The sequence below is a fragment of the Chelonia mydas genome, chromosome 7, assembly GCF_015237465.2.
Source record: "Chelonia mydas isolate rCheMyd1 chromosome 7, rCheMyd1.pri.v2, whole genome shotgun sequence".
Lineage (NCBI taxonomy): Eukaryota > Metazoa > Chordata > Testudines > Cheloniidae > Chelonia > Chelonia mydas.
In genome coordinates this window covers 21014618-21034452 of record NC_057853.1, presented here as the reverse complement: position 1 = coordinate 21034452, position 19835 = coordinate 21014618, and the positions used below count along the sequence as shown (strand labels likewise).

General features: G+C 39.6%; 1 protein-coding gene across 5 annotated transcripts in view; it reads left to right on the top strand.

The window, feature by feature from the left end:
* LOC102932289 overlaps positions 1-19835 on the top strand; it is an 81389-nt gene that overhangs the window by 16021 nt on the left and 45533 nt on the right. For all 5 annotated transcript variants that reach the window (XM_043551863.1, XM_043551864.1, XM_043551865.1 and 2 more), the window contains 5 exons: positions 7685-7765; positions 10779-10941; positions 12888-12962; positions 14550-14702; positions 15436-15538. In XM_043551863.1, the coding sequence (XP_043407798.1) occupies positions 7685-7765; positions 10779-10941; positions 12888-12962; positions 14550-14702; positions 15436-15538 (575 nt within the window). The remainder of the gene's footprint in view (positions 1-7684; positions 7766-10778; positions 10942-12887; positions 12963-14549; positions 14703-15435; positions 15539-19835) is intronic.

The window sequence follows — 19835 nt, the reverse complement described above, 5'->3', positions numbered from 1 at the left end:
TGTGTGAGCATTTTAAAATATAGATTATTTCAATTAATGTCTTGCAAAACCTGAAGCTGGCTTGAGGCAAGCTAAAAAATTGGCTTATTTGCTTTTGCCTCCCCATTTACCCCATTCTTATCGCCCTCAAAATTGGGTGTTTTCATTACTAGTGACTGTACTCCATTTTCGTCATTTGAAGGGACAAAACAGGCAGCATTACCAGATAGTCTATGGATTTCAATTAATAAATGTCTTCATACATTTTGTTTCCTATATAGTTTTAATTAATAAAGTGATTTTTCAGCTACTTTTCACTTTGTTTCACATTTGGAGCTGACTAAATAGCAGACCATAATAATCTGAGGCCAGGCAAACCCTGGAGATAGAGACAGACAAATCCATTATCTACTTTAAATCTCCAGTGAGCAAAACGTGGAAGAGACCACACTTAAGGCAGAAACTGTAGGCCTGACTTCTTATCACAATATAGAATGGAGCTGTTGTTTGTGCTTTCTTTCCCCACCGTATTAAGCCCTCACTCCCCTTTCAACTCTGAGGCCTATTGTTGTGGCATCTTAACTCTGGCCAGGAAAGCATTGCTTCCAACAATGTGCTCAGCGAGTTGCAAAATTTCAGTTAAAATATCAGCCAAGTGATTTATAGGTTTATCCGCCCTTAATGCCCAATGATCAGTTTGGATTAATACTTGGGAAATATTTATCCCTGCCAGTTGGGTGAGCTGAACAACTGGCATGCAGGCATTTTGAAGCATACAGGAGACCAGGTTTCTGATTTTGTGATGAAGTGGGGGGGTTTAAGGAATGGACCCTCTCAACTGAAAACAAATTTGCTGGTCTCCTACCAGATACTTATAACAGTCTGACATTTCTATTGGGATCTTTGGGCAGGAAAGATGCAAAGAATTTATAAGCTTAAAAATACCCAGACATCATTTCATCCACCATCTGAGGTGAAGAGCAGAACCATATAACCACAAAAACAACATTGTGTGGCAGTTTAGGTCAGGAAATGAAGAAGGATAATATATTCAGCTGAAACCCTGAAGGGAATTTAGGTCATTAGAACCTTAGCCACAATGTGGATAGGACACCAAGGTTAACAATCCTATTCTTGAGAACAGTGCAATGTGATCTTTAATAACAGCGAATAGTCAGCACCAAAAGAAGCCTATGATGCTTAGTTTATTGTTGGTATCTTGTAATTACAATGTATATATAGTCTGGAGGTTTTTACCTATAAACATTGGGTGCATTATAAAAGGAGACGAATTAAACTTTTTAAAAAAAAAAAACAGCGACCAAGATAATTTCCCTGCTAGCCTGAACAAGTTTAAGGAATTCGTCACAGTTTTAATTGATGATTGAGGATACCCAGGTAGCTGTCCTAAATACTTGTTAAGTAGGCTGCCCTTGACTAATACTCAAATGAAAGACAGGCAGCAGGGGTCAAGTAAGAATGACTAGAAAGTGATAAGGCCATGGTGGCTTAACTAATTTTGGCAGAGTATTGTCCCTTTCTCACCTAGAAGTGAGAGTCTAATGTACATACTGGACAGTGGAGTGGAAAGTTAAGGATAAAATGAGGGGAAGAGTAAAAACAGCCATAGGAGGTAAGAAAAGAACAAAACAAGTGCTGATGCATTTGCCTCAAGACCAACGTGCTAGTGTATATCTGAAAGTTGGTAGAACATGGTCCTTATTGTCTCTGATTGTTTTATGCTTGAGACCCTTAGATGAAATGAGAACAAAATATTACGAAAGTGTGATTCTGATCTGGAAAGGGATTTTATAAATAATTGGGTACATGTTTAGTGTCTCTCATGGTATGTATGTGCTGCAGTCAGAGGTGTGAGTGCAGCACATGTAGACATACATGAACTAGTTTTCAGGTACCAATAGCAGTGAGGTTATGACAGCATGGACTTCAGTGCTAGCTAGCCGCTCAAGTGATTACCCAGGTATAGCCTGTGACCCAGGGTGCCTGGGGCAGCGCTCACTAGAAATGCCAAGCTCAGGGCAGTCTGAAAAGGAAGAGCAGATACTCCCCAAGATACTGGTGGGTAACACTGAAGTTAAACCTCCCAGTCAGTCACAAACTGCACTTCTGATCCGGTTGTCAAGAAGCAAAAAAAAAAATCACACAGCCCCCTTTATTGCATTCCAGTCTCTGGCTCCCAGTCAGCACCTAGGTCCAGTACAGTGAGAAGTTATGTTAAACTCTGCTCACATATACAAAATGTTCTTCTGACCCCAAAGGGTCAGCCACATCACCAGGTCAGTATAAGTTTGGATCTTACCCATAATACCACGCTGCCAGCCTATCCTTTAGTGTCTAAAACTAAAGGTTTATTATCAAGAAAAAGAAAGAACAAGAAGAGAAATGTTAAATGGTAACACGGTCACATACATACAAAAACTTCAAAGTCCATATATCAGGTTCCTAGCTGTATTGATGATTTACTGGCTTTTAAGTCCCTCTGGAATACATCCACAGCTTGGATGGGTCATTCAGTCCTTTATTCAGAGCTTCAGTTTGTAGCAAAGTTCCTCCAGAGGTAAGAAGCAGGACTGAAGACAAAATGGAGAAGATGCAGCTGCCTTGTATAGTCTTTTGCCATGCGGCCTGTGCTTACTTTGTTTCCAAAACAAGCTGCTCAGCACATGGCTTGGAAGCCTTTTCTCTCCATGGGCATGTCCCATGCATGCCTTGCTGAGTCTGTATCCTCTGCCTTCTCTCAGTGGGTCAGTTGTATAGCTGATGGTCCCTTTTGGGCCATCAAGCAGGCTAGGCAGAGCTGACGCCAAACTGTTTGGGGGGGGTCACCCAGTAGCATGGCACAAGTTTTGTAATACAGACATAGATACATATCTATAACTCAATATACAAATGTGATACAAACACATAAATGAGATTATCATATTTGGCAAACTAACATTTTTGCAGATATCTTACATGGCATATCTGGCACAATTCATTGCAATTTTACAATATTAGTATTCATAATAACCTCAAGCGTCCCCCAGAATTCGTACAGCGTCACATAGCCTACACAGAAGCCCAGGCTGCCATAGCTTCACTGCTATTGGTACCTGAGCTAACTATATTAAAGTTAGCTCAGCTATGCCTAAACATGCTGCAGTCATACACCACGATTGCAGAGTAGATGTGCCCTCGGTGACTCTATTAAATCTGCTTAGTTTCCAGATAGAAAGTTAGGCCTGCAAGCGCGACCTTTGGTCTGAAAGTCTAGCTCAGTTCCTTATGGCTTGTACTCATTGCTCGTAATAAAGATTGTACAGGCAGAATTTAGCCTTGTACTTGAAACCCAGTTAATAATTCTATTGATGGTGCATGAGATATTATAGAATCCAGCTCATGGCTGTGTTGGCTCTCCACTGCTGATTTGAGTAAAAGGTATTACTCACTTCAGTGACAAAAATAAGGTTTTACGTATGATATGGAATACAAACAAGGAACAGAGCTTCTTTCAGAACTGCACTTAAAATGTATAGTACAAACCTCTGCCTTTAAATCATCTGTGTAGCTGAAAGCATTCAGGTACTTTTCTTCTAACAATGGTGGGACAGTGCTCCATGTGGGCAACGGATGAATTAGAGTTGTTCTCCCTCCCTGCATTTCCAGCATTAGTGGAGAGCTTTTATAATAATCCCTTTGCTGCTGGAGGTTATGAAATCCAGAGCCAATAAAGGAGTCCCATCATAGATTTATGTGAATAAAAGACATGTAATTTTGGAATTCATAGCACTGTATGTTTGGTAAGAATTGGCACATTATCCTGATTTAATAGATGAGGAGGGATAGAGACACGGACATTAATCATTGTTCCTTCATCACAGGCATTAATTTGCTTACACATGAGATTCTAGCACACCTGACCAAACCTGACTCTTCTGCTCCTTTCTCTAACTTTGCGATTAGGTGAGTGGGAGATGGCTTGTTGTTTTGCAGCTTTCCCCACAGCTCAGTGACTAGGTGTTGCGTACTACTGATGATAGAGATAGAGGGTGTCCTGTTGTGCAATCATCGGTCTCTTTGCATTTCAAAAGCTGCATTTCCATAATATTTAAAACCAAGAAGTACATACACAGAATAGGTGTGATACTTCTGGGCATTGTGATATTTTCCCTTCAGTAGTATTCAGTACAAGATCTTTTTCTTATTTTTTGTTTGCATTACAGTAGCAGCTAGAGGCCCCAGTGAAGCTTAGCACCCCATTGTGCTAGGTTCTGTACATATGTAGTTTGCCAGTCCATGCCCTGAAGAGTTTACAGTTCAAATAGAGAAAACGGACAAAGGATGGGAGCGGGAAAGGAAGTTTAATATTGCCATTTTATAGATTGGGAACTGAGGCACAAAGAAATTAACTTGGCTGAATCACTCAGGAAGGCTTCGGTTTCTAGAATGATTCCAAGAGAATGAAAACTCCTATAGGAGAGTTTGGGTTTTATTTTTGGATCAACGGGATTGCACACAAAACAGTGCAGATTTAGCCTTGCATCCTGTTACCTAGCAGGTCGATGACTTTGTGCATCAATAGTTAATTCGTCTCATTTTTTCTTTTCTGTGCTGGAATGAGTGTTCAAGGCATAGGGTATGGATTCCATGTCGGCCAGGCATGGCAAGAGGGCCCTCACTTCCCTGAGAGTGGAGCTCAGAACAACACATCAGACCAAATAGGGTTTGTAGAGTTTTACCCAACCTTTTGTTTTTTTCTGTGCTTTTTCGTTTACTTCCTTGGTGTGCTGTTTTAAAACTGTGAGAATGCTGTGACCTGCAGCTCTCCTTATTCTGTTCATATCCCCGACACACAAACAGCTCTGCTTAGTCCTCTGTCTGTCCATTTCAGTTGTGACCTGTAGTACTGCCACTCCATTCCTGAACCTATCTTAGGGTGATCAGACAGCAAGTGTGAAAAATCGGGACGGGGGTGGGGTGTAATAGGAGCCTATATAAGAAAAAGACCCAAAAATCAGGACATCTGGTCACCCTAACCTATCTTGAGTGATTGTGCTGGGAGAAAACATCCACCATAGGCTGAGATCATCAAACTTATTTCTTTTGTGGTTTACACCAGGGTTTAACCTGTATCTCCAGAAATGAAAACAGTGCATTAACCCACAGCCTCATCTTACACCTAGTTCTCCTCTGGGTTTAGTCTAAATTTCCCCTGAAATGGCCCTTACAAAATACAATTTAAAATTTTAGGTGTTCTGTGGGGATGGAGAGTTTCATGTTGTTTACTGTCATTTCTCATCTACCAGTAGGCTAGTAGTCACGTTGTGAAGCTTTGAAGATGCACAAATGTGTAAAGTGTTTGGGGTGGGAGGAGATGCAGATTCCCCAAAGCTCTGTAATGGAGAGGTGAGGAACTATGTATTCATGTGTGTTTGTACAGCACCTACCATTAGTGAGGATTCTGATCCTGATTAGGGTATCTGAGCACTACTGTAATGTACATATTAAATACTAGGGCTGTCAAGTGATTAACAAAATTAATCGCGATTAATCGCACTATTAAAAAATAATGGCATACCATTTATTTAAGATTTTTTGGATGTTTTCTACATTTTCAAATATTTTTATTTCAATTACAACACAGAATACAAAGTGCACAGTGCTCACTTTATATTTATTTTTGGTGACAAATATTTGCACTGTAAAAAACAAAAGAAATAATATTTTTCAGTTCACTTAATGCAAGTTCTATAACGCAATCTCTTTATCATGAAAGTGCAACTTACAAATGTAGAATTACGTACAAAAAACCCCCCTTCATTCAAAAATAAAACAATGTAAAACTTTAGAGCCTATAAGTCCCATCAGTCCTACTTCTTGTTCAGCCAATCGCTCAGGCAAGCAAGTTTGTTTACATTTGCAGAAGATAATGCTGCCTGCTTCTTGTTTGCAATGTCACCTGAAAGTGAGAACAGGCACTTGCATGGCATTGTTGTAGCCGGCATCTCAAGATATTTACATGTCAGATGTGCTAAAGATTCATATGTCCCTGGATGCTTCAACCACCATTCCAGAGGACATGCGTCCATGCTGATGACAGGTTCTGCTTGATAAGAATCCAAAACAGTGTGGACTGACGCATGTTCATTTTCATCATCTAAGTCAGATGCCACCAGCAGAAGGCTGATTTTCTTTTTTGGTGGTTTGGGTTCTGAAGTTTCCTCATCAGAGTGTTGCTCTTTTAAGACTTCTGAAAGCAAACTCCACACCTCATCCCTCTCAGATTTTGGAAGGCACTTCAGATTCTTAAGTCTTGAGTCCAGTGCTGTAGGTATCTTTAGAAATTTCACATTGGAACCGTCTTTGCATTTTGTCAAATTTGCAGTGAAAGTGTTCTTAAAATGAACATATGCTGGGTCATCATTCAAGACTGCTATAACATGAAATAAATGGCAGAATGTGGGTAAAACAGAGCAGGAGACATACAATTCTCCCCCAAGGAGTTCAGTCACAAATTTAATTAGCGCATTTTTTTTTAATGAGCGTGAGTTAGCTATGATTAATCAACAGCCCTATTAAATACTAATACTCAGAGATTGTTCTGGTGCAGCAATAGCAAAAATTTACTTCCTGGACTCTGAAAACATCACCTTAATAATCTTTCCATTTGCAGATTACTTGAGAATCCAGGGATGGTTCTGGGATGGCTGACAAACTCAGGTGTAGTGCTTTGAAAATATAAAGAGTGATGTATGAGTTAGGTATTCTCATCATCCATGTTGTACTAGCCAAATCACATGATTTCCCAAACCATTAACAGTGATAAATGTTGACAATTGTAGTATACAAACACCAAGGAGGAAGAGGAATTATTTCGGGTGACATAAGGGAGGGGTCACTAGGAGTAATAAAAGGAAATTAAAGAGGAGAAACTTCCTTGTAGCGGGACCTTTTAAATTTTGAGATATTTGGGCAGAATACTAGAGAATGTACCACAGGGGTGTAGACAGCTTTTATTATGGGGTGGAGGGGAAAGGGAAGAAGATGTAGCTCCTGTTCCAGACTAAGTGTTTCCTTTATTAATGCAGTCTCTACATTTCTGGGGGGTAAAGCCTCCAATTGTGTACACCCACATATAAGGAACAATCCTGCGTTGACAGGAGGTGGATTAGATTAACTCTAGTACCAGTTGAGGAAAGAATTTAAGATCCCATTTATGCATTGGAGCCACAGTCTCTAACTTCTGTGGACCAGATCCTCAGATCTTCTTCAGTAGAACTGGTGGGAAAATGGGAAGTACCAATTTTTTCATTGAAATTTCAACCTTTGTGGTATTTTCTGACCAGATGTATTACTAACACAAAACTTCCTTTGGCTCCAATGAAAGTTTTACCTCCATACAAACTGAGAGAGGATTTCAATATTTATGACTAGGTCTGCTCTGGATCTCAGCCCAACTCAGCACACAAGGCATGTTCAAAGATTTACGGGAAATAAGTACATTACCCTGGTTTTCTCTCACTCTCTCTCATCTTCTTTATTGCTTATTTACAATTCCAGAATATTGTGTGTTGTAGTGATCAGGCTTTTCAATCGTTTCATTGGAATAAAGATATGTTACTGCTGCAATTAACTCATAAGCGCGTTCATACTCCAGATGTATTATCCCATTACAATTTTCACACTGGGGTATTTTTTATTTCAGAACTGATCCTGCATGTAGGGCAGCAGTGTGGACTATTGAAGAAATACACCAGCACTTAAACAGAAAACATCCCTTAGCCTCGTGAGTTTCCTTACTTTGCTGATGGGCTTCTGTTGCTTTAGCAGCAGAAAAGGTTTTTTTCTGATTCATTCTTTATTTTCTGAACTAGTTGTATATTGATGAATTTTTAAAAATGAGGTAGCATCACTCATTTACAAAGATAGATAATACATGCTTCCTGCCCCATACAGCATACAGTGGGCTGTAGCCCACAAAAGCTTATGCTCTAATAAATTTGTTATTCTCTAAGGTGCCACAAGTACTCCTGTTCTTTTTGCAGATACAGACTAACACGGCTGCTACTCTGAAACCAGTCAAAATAAAATGACACACAGTTCAGAAGAAAATTAATAAGGTGACAAGAGGTGTTGTCTGGTGGATAAGAACAAGGAAAAAATGGAGTAGTCTGTAAGAAAGTACGAAAACAAGAATGGGAAAAAGAGAGCAGCTGAGGAATAAAGTGAAAAGATTGGGATGAGCGTAGGGAGTGGGATGGAGCTAGGGAAAGTGAGAGCAGTAATAAAGGAGGGAGCAAGATGATAAGGTAAGGCCAAGGAATTTGAATTTGTAGTGGTAAGAGATGGGAAGTCAGTGGAAGAATTGAGGGAGGACGATGAAGGGGTCGCAATGGCAGGAAAGGAAGGTTGGTTTGACAGTGACATTTTGGACAGATTGGAGCCAGTGAGAGACAGTGAAACCCAGAGAAGAAAGTTACAACAGTTAAGGCAGGAAATGATCAGGGCACTGACAAAGGTATTAGCCATGGGTCAGAAAGGAAACTGCACATCTTGGGATTATTAAAGAGGAAGAAGAGACCGAATTTAACTTCAGCTGGCTTTGTTCATGTTAGTAGTTACATTAAAGGTTGCCTTGCATGGGCGTCACCTAAACTAATGGTGGATATGTGCCATTAAGTAGTATTGACTATTATTATTGCTACTTTCTTTTTCTCAGTAAGCACACTGCTACTTTAGTTAGAAATACTCTCAAGAGTCAGGTTGCTAATGCTGAATTTTTAAATCATTATTTTCAAAGGCTTTTTGCAATATGAGATATCCATTATCACTAGAACTGGTTGAAAAATTTTCAGTGGAACAGTTTTCCATCTGAAAATGGAGTTTTGTTGAAATGGAAACTTTTTGTGGGAATGTTGATTTGTGGCCACATTTTTGATGGAAAAGTGTTAAAATGAATTGTTTTGACTTAACATATTTACCATATTTAAATGAATTGTTTCAAATGTATTATTTTATTTCATTTATATGTATATTTATATATTTAATAATTGATAATATATATTATATGTAATGTTTAATATTATTTTATACTTTATCAGAATGAAATCTTTCAATGTTTCCAAATACATTTTGGGGGGGAATTCCAACTTTTTGTTCCAATTTGGAATGCAAACAAATTTCAAAAGGTTAGAATTTCCCATGGGACAGAAATTCCACTTTCTGACCAGCTTCCATTGTAACACTGAAAGTTATAAAATATAATGTTGTCTGTCTTGAGTACATCCCAAATCTAGAATGATAGTGAATCTAATAAATGGATCAGTGTCGTATGAAGATTTCGGAATGACTTGAGCCAAATGTTCTGTAAATTATTTGTTTGCCGGTACTAGGCAATGGCATTTTATTGTACATTGTACTTTCCCCATATATCTAGATACAACATCTGACATAAAGCACAAATGAGCCTCTTCAAGTATGGCGTCAGTTTAAAAAAAACTGTGATCCCACATTTCAGCTGTTATTGTCTGAATTAGGCACCAGTGATAGAAAGTAAGAGCTTGTACAAGATGTTCACAGGTGGTCAGAGCCACACTAATTGTTTATATTCATCACAGTGTTAGGAATTTTCATTTTTAATAGCCTTCAATTTAGCATCAGATCACACCAACCGTAGATTTGTTTTTAACACAGAGACATGTAATCCATGCAATTCAGCAGCAAGAATCTCTTTTCATAATTAAATGTATGTCAAGTATCTATGTGAACTGGGAAGGAAATGGGACTTTGACACAGGCCAATATAAAAGAGTTTGTGTGTTTAGAACTGAAAGTTAACTTAATCATATGGGCTGTCGAATAGGAAAAAATAATGGTACTATTGTCTCACGAGTAATATCCCCCCATGCTGGTGTGTTGGCTGGTTAGAACTTTCATCTCTCCTTCAAAGGATAGAAGAGCATTTCTAAAGAGGATACATACTACTATGATATATGCCACAGAAATAACCTGAAATTGATTACTTTAAATAGAGGGCTTCTGCTTTGTATACATACACTCCTGCGACACTGAACTGAGAGCACCACTGAGCTGTGGAATAGCTAAAATACTTTTTCAGCCTTGCCATAGCTAATATTGCCGTATACTGTACCTTCAGCTTAATGCCCACTTAGCAATGTCTGTCTAAGGTGTGGCTGAATTTAACTACTAGCTAACTTTTACTAAATTGTTTTCCTGTGTTTTAATAATATGCTAATGAAATTTTTTAAAATATGTGAACTTAAAAAATAAAATTAGCCTTTTATAAGGTAGCCTGAAATGAATGTAGCAGGATTGTTAAATTTGGGCTAATTTCTGTCAGCCCACCTCAGAGGGTAATGGATTCTGATTGCAGAGGAGGTTGGTCAGGAGTGAATTAGCAGTTTCTGCAGCAAGTCAAGAGCAAAGGGAATTGAGACTCCTCGTACTGAATATTGCCACGAGGAAGCTGACAATGTCCATTGTGGACCTAGGAATGCCAAATGACCTAAAGGGTGCTCCTCCTTGTTACATCATGTATAAACAGCAAATTAGATGCCCAGAATGCAGTAGCTGAGCATGCAGTCTCTAGAGCATGTGTATATGTAAAGATTTCTAAAAATATTGCATGTCTCTATATTTAAAAAAAAAAAAAAGTTGGTGTGATCTGCTGCTAAGTTAAATGTCATTAAATAATTCATTAGTTGCCCTCTGATGTGTGGGTCTGACAACCTGCAAACATTTTTTACAAACTCTCTTTGTGCTAATACAATGTTTTCCTAGTTATGTACAGAAGAATGAATATTTTCAACATACTCGAAAGGAGAGTGTAAGAGATCCAGTGAGATGCGAATGTCTCTGCAGCCTGTCCTCCCCAATATGCTACTGGATAGATGAAGGGCTGGTGTATGCAGATACCCAGGAATTTCTGGTTCTTGGTATGCAGGTAAAAAGCACAAGTATTTCTGATTAATCAGAGATATGCAGATATTAAAATTAACTGATTTGACAATTCTGAAGATACAGTGAGGTGTGCACGCTATTCCATCAGGGAGAGGCGCTCATTATGTAAAAGCCACTAGGAAACTTTAGAGTTGATGTAAACATTGTGATTAAATTTGAGTGTCTAAAGGGAGGTACCTAAATTTGGGCCAGGTCAGCCTATTGCTTTACATGTGGATTATGGGCTTAATAAACTAACTACGTTGAAAATGTGTATGAAAATACTCTGTTCCGACTGTCCTACACAGAATTTTCCTGTTTCCGTACTTGAGGAATTTGCCTGAAGCTGGATGGCATGTGAAAAAGTGGGTGTGAGTGTATAAATAAGAGGTTGTAATAAAGGCCCTCAAGAAACACTATGTCATGCCATCTAAACCCAGAGCAATATGCAAAATAAAAGACCTTGCAATCAGTAGAATCTGCAGGTGATCTGAAAAACAGGTTCTTTGGCATTAAATATTTAAATATGGATTTAGAAGCCTATCATTAGGTTACCCAAGTCTGAACATTTGGTCAGTGAGTACTGAATACACTTCCTACAAACTGATGGTCACCAAGGGCCAGATTTTCAAAGGTATTTAAGCATCTAAAAATGCAGATAGGCACCTAGTGGAGTTTTCAAAACACCGGGGCACCTAACTCCATTGAAATAATGTGTTCAGCTTGTATTCATGGCAACCCCCCAAAGATTAACATTAATAATCTTATATGAAATCTTGTTACTGTCTCCTGGTCATAAGCTGTAAAAAAAATCAACTTGATCATAAGGAGGAAAAAAGGCAAAAAGAATGAATTTATAGTAAAATGTCAATGTCATGGGGCTTGTTATTTTTATCGCTGTAGCCTTCATTTTTCAACAAAACTTGTTCTAGCCCATTTAATAAAATATAATTACTAGTTTTAAAACATTTAAAATTACTATCCTTGTTCAACTCCATATTAAGGGTGCAGGCAAAGGCCAATACTGCCTTTTTGTCAGCTTTCAGCCTTGCCAAAGGCAACAGGAGCAGCAGCACTGACTTAAACCAGCTTTATTACTGTTTCTAAGAACTTGTCTACATCAGGAATTTGCTTCAATTCCAGCCACCGATGGCTTGAATTGAGGCAAATTCCCAGTGTAGGCAAAGACTAAAAACCCAGGGAAATTACAGAATCTGTGTGCCCCATCAAATGACTTTGTGACAAACTATTTCTAACTGAGAGTTCCTGTTCTCTTTTAGCCTCCAATGAAGATTTTAACTTGGCAGCTTTCAAGGTTCCCAGTGAATGTGCTTTAATTTTTTAGTATCTCATCCACCTACCTGCATGCATATCTCAAAAGTCAGAGATACCATTTTTTAAAAAAACAGTTAAAATAATTGAATCAGTATCTCCCTGAGCAGAGGCATTCTTATATACATGAGCAATTTTCTGCATCTTCCTCTAGATCTCTTATCCTATGTAAGGAAAAGGAACCTTGTGAAATGTACTTCCAAAAGTATGAATTGATTATAAATGGCATTGTGTTCTTACAACTATTTTAAGCAAGGTGTCCAGTGGAAGGGGAATAGGTGAAATCTCTGCAACTGCTGATGTGTGATGCAATTTAGATTCCGTGGCCTGTTCTTTAGTAATGGAAGATCATTACATGCAGGTGTTACAGTACTGATTGACAAGATGTGACTCACTGAAAAGCTGCGTTGGTTTTGGTTATATTGGTTATATTATATTAACAGTCATTAGGAAATGAGCATGTAGAATAAAGTGTTTTCTGTTCACTGTTTTTTCCAGTTGTGTTAGTTTTGCCAACATGGTCTTCGTCTAGTTTTTCAGATTTACATGTGCAATGTGTTTGATAGTATGATCTGTTTTTTTCATCTGTGGGAGTATAATGCAATTTTCTTTGAATAGGATGGGAGAATCCTGTTTCTCCACACATCAATACAAAACCTAGTATATTATGAGATGAAGGCTTATAAAGATCCTGTAAGTGTACTTTGAATTTACAGCCTTTCTTTTATTAAAAGAGTTTCATAACAAAACATACATAGCTGGATAAGGCTAGATATAAAAATAAGAAACTATCTCTTCTCTTGTACTATGGCTGTCCTTAATACCGAATGTACAGACCAATCGGTTGTCTTGCTTCAGAAATGTAACCTACCACACACACAACATTACAGAATAATTCTGGCTATTCTTGCACAAATTTGCCAGATTCTGACTCAGAATATTGGTGTAAATGCAAAGTAGCTCCATTATCCTCAGTGAAGTAAGTGTGCTGGATTTGGTCCACTATTTCCAAAGGCAGAGCAACTTCACTGTCAAATACAAAGGAGTTCAAGAGCTTTTCACAGTCTGGAATCTTCTCAAGGGAGCTACATTACTTACATACACTTCAATATCTCACTCACAAACTGAGTCATTATTACAAATTGTTGTCGTTTCAGCTAGGATTTCTAGATGCGTCATTGAGTCCCGTACACAAATTCTATACTAATTCTTCCATCCCTCTGTTTTTCCCTTGTCAAGAAGGGTTTAAGCAGATACCCTGTCCCCTGCTGGCATACTTAACTGGTAATTATAGTAGAATAATGCTGTAGGTGTGTCACCCCCATCTGGCCAACAGTGCTAGCATATGAAATGACAAACCTCATATGAGGCATAGAAGAAAGGTTCCTGGCCTTTGGAACTTATTGTGTAAGCAGATATGTGTTGAGTCTATAGTGGGTAGGAGGAATTAGTGTTTGTAGCCTTTGTGGGAAAAGTGAGTTTTGAGGAGCAATTTGAAAAAAAGAGAGAGAGGCTGGGTCTTTTGCATTAATATAGGAAGAGAATTCCAGGAATAAGGGACTGTGTGGCAGAAATGAAGATGAGAGGGAGAAGGATAGAAAGGGAGTAGTGAGGCAGGGTTCATTGGCAGAGCAAAGGGATGAGATTGGAAGTAGTAACAAATGTAAATTAACATTCCTTTACTTTATATGGTAATATGGTCCAGACTGGAGCCCTGCACGGGACTATTTTTTTAATCCTACTCTGGTCCAGCCCCCCTTTCCCACACTCCCACCCTCTCCCACATTGTTTCTTGCATTTTTATCCCTCTCCCACCCACAAAAACCTTAGATCCGCAAATCCCGGAAGAGATACAGATTCCCCCATGCTACTGAAAAAACAAACTGTCAGTTGATATATATAAATGGAATTCAGACATAATTTATACCACTAAAAGAATAAAACAAATCTTGCTTAAACCAAGTAAAAAATAATGCCTGTTATAATAGACATCAAATCTCTTTCTATCTCTCGCTTACACGTACATATTAAAACCTTTATTTAAAAAAAAAAAATTTAGTATTTTCCTGCAAATTACCAATCTGTTTCCACCCCCCATCCAATCCCAACAAAGAAAATTTTGCCCGCTCCTGCTATTATGGCAGCTGGCCCTGTGGGACCCATGGGATCCCAGTCCCACTGCAGGGCTCTGGTCCAGATTTGTTTATTGATTGGTTTATCTATCAAGTATGTGTCTGCCAAAGAATAGCCCCTTTTAAAGACCAGCACTCACTGTTTTAGGTAATTGAATTAAAACATGATAGAGATCACCATCAACTGATAAATATGTGCCAGGAATTGGAATACAAATTGGTGCAGATCTGGAGTTTACCTGCCCTGCAGTTGCTTCACCAGATCAATATCTCGAATGAAACTATGGTTTTCACCAGGATTGTGAGTATCAAGAATAACTGTGGATTATCAGCGGGTATAAATATACAGTATATCATTGAGGGGATTGTTGTTATTATTTTATTATTTAACTGCTTACTGCTGGGTTTCTGGCATCTCCTTCAAGGCTTCTGGTACTGGCCACTGCTGATGATAGGCTACTGCGCTAGAGGGACCGTTGCTCTGATCTGGTATAACAAATCCCATGTTCCCTGTTTATTTCTACAAAGTGTGCCTAAGTGCTTTTCAGTTGGGGCTGAGGAGAACCCTGCCCCAGTTAGGGAAGGATCTAAATGTAGATGTGATGTGATCAGTGGGGTTAATGAACAGTAGGAAGTGAAGTAGGGTGAGGAACTGCATATATTACAAGAATAAGATCATGTGGTTTTTCAGCTTTGGTATGTGCATGTCTTGATGCTACATTAAAAGGTTTCTCTGGTAATAATCACTGTTACGAACAATACTTTGGGGCATCATAGAAGAGGTGAGTCATAAAGAGAGTCTTGAAGGGTGGTATTTTGGTAGATCAGAATTGGGAGGGCATTGCATGTATCATGGGTAGCAGTCTTTTTAGGCCTCCAGGGTAGAAGATGGCACAAGAGTGGGCCTGTACCATCTCACTTCCTGGTACAGCATGTGTCTTCTGGAAGAGCTAAAAATAAGCCCATTCGTAAATGAGGGCAGGAAACCTGTAAATGCTAACAATTAAAATAACTTTAGATTTTTGGAGTTTCAGAACAGTTCACTGTTCCTTGGCCTGCATTCTGGAGCTGTAAATGTCTTTGATGTTCATATTGAAGGCCCAGTGGAGTTGTTGGAGAAAAATGAGAAAAAGCCAGGTAAGATTCATTAAAAAAACAAAGGAATAATAGTTCTCTGTCATCACAGGTTGGAAGTCGTGGGTGATGGTTTCATTGCTGATGAAAAGATATAAACATGAGATGGTATCTGATGGCATTATTCATAATGGGAATTGTACTTTTTCTATTATTAAGTGAATCACTGTAACTGAAGGGTCAAATCCTAAGACACTTGCTCAATTTTTACTCAGTAGTTTTTTGCAGTATTTATTCCTTAATAATATTTTCCTATTTATTTGGAGTAATTTTCCATTTGACAGAGGGAGTGGAATTAGGATTTTGCTATCCTCGTCTTTCAGAATTTGAGCCAAATTCTGAAGATCGTACTCAGACTTTAATAATCATAATCATATCATAGGTATTAAATAGTGAGGTTAGTGGAAAATCTCCAGAAGCAGAACAAAGAAACCAGGTTTTGTTAGGGGAAACATATAAATGCAAGGGGCTCTCAGAGAAAGACACAGGAAGCTTTGGGCAGAAGAGGGGAGCTTGCTTTTGTTGCAGGGGTGTCCCTTTTATTAGGGGAATCAACCAAGGTCAGAGAAAGCTAGCTGACCTAGACAAAGACAGAGGTTCCATGGTTCGGAGGAGAAACCACGAGCTGCAAGAGAAGGATCCTGGACGCCCCAGAGAACTCTCCAGAGAGGGATGAGGAACCTGAGGTGGGGAAATGCGTATGGTTTTGTTTTACTATTTTGTCGATCTGTTGTGCTAAGTAAGAAGTAATTTTGTTTAGAATTCTGTGCAAAGTCAGTGTGTCTGTTGGCTTCGCTATTAAATTGTGAACCCAAACCACCATGCAATTCTGAGAGGGGATGTGTTTAAGCTATGGGAAGTCTGAGGGGTCGCGTTAGTCCCAGCATCTAGGCAGTTGGACTGTGGGGTCTCAGCTCTCAGGAGGGGTACTAGACAGAAGATCTGCACCCCAAAAGTGTGCCTAGAAACACAGGCAGCTGCCTAGGGTGGCAGATTTCTGGGAAGCTGCCTAGGATGGCAGATTTGTCCCAGCCACCCCTCCATCATGACAGAGGGGTGGCTGGACTCAATTTAAGTGGGGTTATAACCTAGTTTGCCAGGTCACAATGCCATTCATTCCAATTTGGCTTGGCCATCCCCTTTCGTGATGGAGGGATGGACAAGCCAAATTTGAGTTGCGTTGTGACCCCATATGCCAGGTTGCAATGCCACTCAACTTTGGCCTGGCTGCCCCACCATTACTCATGACTGAGGTGGGGCCAGGCCAAATCTGCCTCCCTAGTTTATGAAGAGGGTGTCAGCAAACTGAAGTTTTACCTATGGTAGTAGATTCTCTTGAGTGGCCTCTTCCTAGAAACTTCAGACAGAGGCAATGCCTGGACTTTGTTCAGACTCAAGGGCTTAAAGAGGTGGGCTCCAAACACAACAGCCTTGTGACTGTCCAGCCAAAAGGAACTTTACCAGGGCTTTGTGTGTGTAATCAGAAGTTGAACCTTGTGCACTCTGTGGTGTTTGTGCTTCAGGCAGGTCCAGTACTGCAAAAATTATCCTTGAACAGTCACTGAAATAAAAACCTCCAATTCACTTCAGCATTTTGGGCCCTTTTAAAGTTGCTTTATGCAGCATTTGTAGTGGTGATTTTTTTGTTATTCACAGTAATATTTGAAGATGGCAAAAAATTATCTGATAAGTATGTGAAAGTTTTCCCAATACAGGTTCATCCCAGAAATGTTTATGGGTAGTTATTTTGACATTGATTGAACAGCCTGAGTGATTTATTTGAACCCTATTCTTGTTTTTAAAAGTTCAGTCATCCAGGAAGGGAGCAGAAAAAATAACACATGAGATAAGTGACCAGGCACACAGCTTGAATTGCAAATACTCAAAGCAAAAGCCTCCGTGAAGAGTTGTGAGGAGAATCCTGAGGTGGAAATATATTTGCATAAAACATTCATTAGCTAATTTTGAATAACAAATTCTTAGAAATTGAAGTTCATTCATGAATTATTCAAAAGTAGAAAAAAGGTCTTTTGTAATCAAATAAGATTTTTTTTTGCTACAAATACTTCACCTAGTTTTATTCATGCTCTTGTATCAAAGAGCATATACAAGTTCTACAGAGGGGCAAAGTTTTGCTGAAACCTATATTGGTCCATGTTTTTGGTTTTGGGGTCATGTTCTATGCTCCCTACTTCTCTGCATAGTACCCATTAGCACTCTTCTCTCTTGTTCATATAACTCATGTGACACAGAATATTTTAAACTATACTACAATAGGCTGAGTTCTGGATATTGAGCTATGGATAATGATTCCCCAGAAAGACAATCAGGGGCTCAGCTGTGGCACCCTGATCCGGGCCCACCCAAAACAACCAGGTTTGGTTGAGGGGACTAAGGGTGTGGTTGGCATATACTGGTGCAGACCCCACCACCTCCGCACCTCATTTGCCTGCAGTCACTAACTCACCCTTCCCTACTTGAATTACTCATGATCCTGGCACAATTAATCTGCGCAGGTGGCTCTGGTAGGGGCATGCAGCCAGCCTGAACAGAGATGCAAAATAACACTGGTGTTCAAGGCAAAAACAAAAAGCTAGAATTTAGCATCCGCAGTCTTATTATGTTGTATAGATAGGGCTCTACCAAATTTGTGGCCATGAAAAATGCGTCACGGACCATGAAATCTGGTCTTTTGTGTGCTTTTACCCTATACTATACAGATTTCACAGAAGAGATCAGTGTTTCTCAAACCGGGGGTCCTGACCCAAAAGGGAGTTACAGGGCAGTTGCAAGGTTATTTTAGGGGGGTTGTGGTATTGCCACCCATACTTCTTGCGCCACCTTCAGAGCTGGGTGGCTGGAGAGCGGCAGCTATTGGCCGGCTGCCCAGCTCTGACGGCAGCGCCCCGCCAGCAGCAGCACAGAAGTAAGGGTGGCAATACCATACCATGCCATCCTTACTTCTGCGCTGTTGCTGGCAGCGGCTCTGCTTTCAGAACTGGCTCCCGGCCAGCAGCTGCCTCTCTCCAGCTGCCCAGCTCTGAAGGCAGCACCACCACCAGCTGCAGCGCAGAAGTAAGGGTAGCAGTACTGCAACCCCTCCTATAATAACCCTGCAAACCCCACAACTCCTTTTTGGGTCAGGACCCCTACAATTACAATGCTGTGAAATTTCAGATTTAAATAGCTGAAATCATTACATGTATGATTTTAAAAATCCTATGGCTGTGAAATTGACCAAAATGGACCGTGAATTTGGTTAGGGCCCTAGAAAAAAGTAAAACTCAACCCCACATTGGTTCAGCCAACCCGCAGTGAGAAGACCACATGCTTAATTAGCCCGTTTAGTATTCTCTGCTACAGCTACTGAGATATTTTTCCTTCTCAAAACAACTTGATGCTTGGATCCTGTACCTAGTCCTACACAGCATTGAAATATCGTGTAAAGAACTGGAACTCCATGTCTGAATCCCCTCAGACTTTGGAGAACTTGGCTCCTGATTCAACTTCCCAACTTGGGTCAACCTCTGTAAGATGGATATGAACCCCTTTCAACTTTGGGGAAGTCAGTATTTGATTTTCACAGCTCAGAGCTATCTCTGTTTGTAATATCTTTTGTTTCCGCAAGGGTATTTTGCCACTATTCAATCACTTTCTGGAGTAATGTTTACAACAAAATATCCAAACTGTATGTGATTTAGAAATTTAATGTAGGAAGCAAACTTTTTAGAGCTATTTAGTCTACACAGCAGGCTTAACAGCAAGATCATTACTGAGACATAGACCTGGGGAGTATTGTTTAGTAAAGAAAAGTGAAGTGCTGATGCTTATCTTGTCAAAAGAAAAAAGATGGAAACAGAATAACAACACTGAAACCTTCTTTAAGAAAGATGTAGGTAAGTGGTTCTCAGACCTGCCTCGAGCCCCCACTTCTGTTGTATCCCTACCCGATGAGACAATCTGAAGAACTAGCTTGCTAAGAGATTTTCTTTCAAGTATTAGTTGCTGTGGTAACAGCATGAAGAGAAGATCAAATGGATGCCAAAACCAGACAGGTCTCTATGAGAATTCCTGATACGTAAATGATTGATAGCAACCCTAATCCGAAAGGTTAACAAAACAGATTTTCATGGCAGCTAAGGTAGGGCTTGTCTATACAGCAATTTAGTGAGAGGCAAGCCAGGGTGTAAATCTAACTCTAGCCTAAGACTATGTCCGCGCTACAGAGTTTTGTTGACAAAAGTAATGCCTCTTTAATTAAAGCGCATTAATTAAATGGCTGTTGCATGTCCACACTATT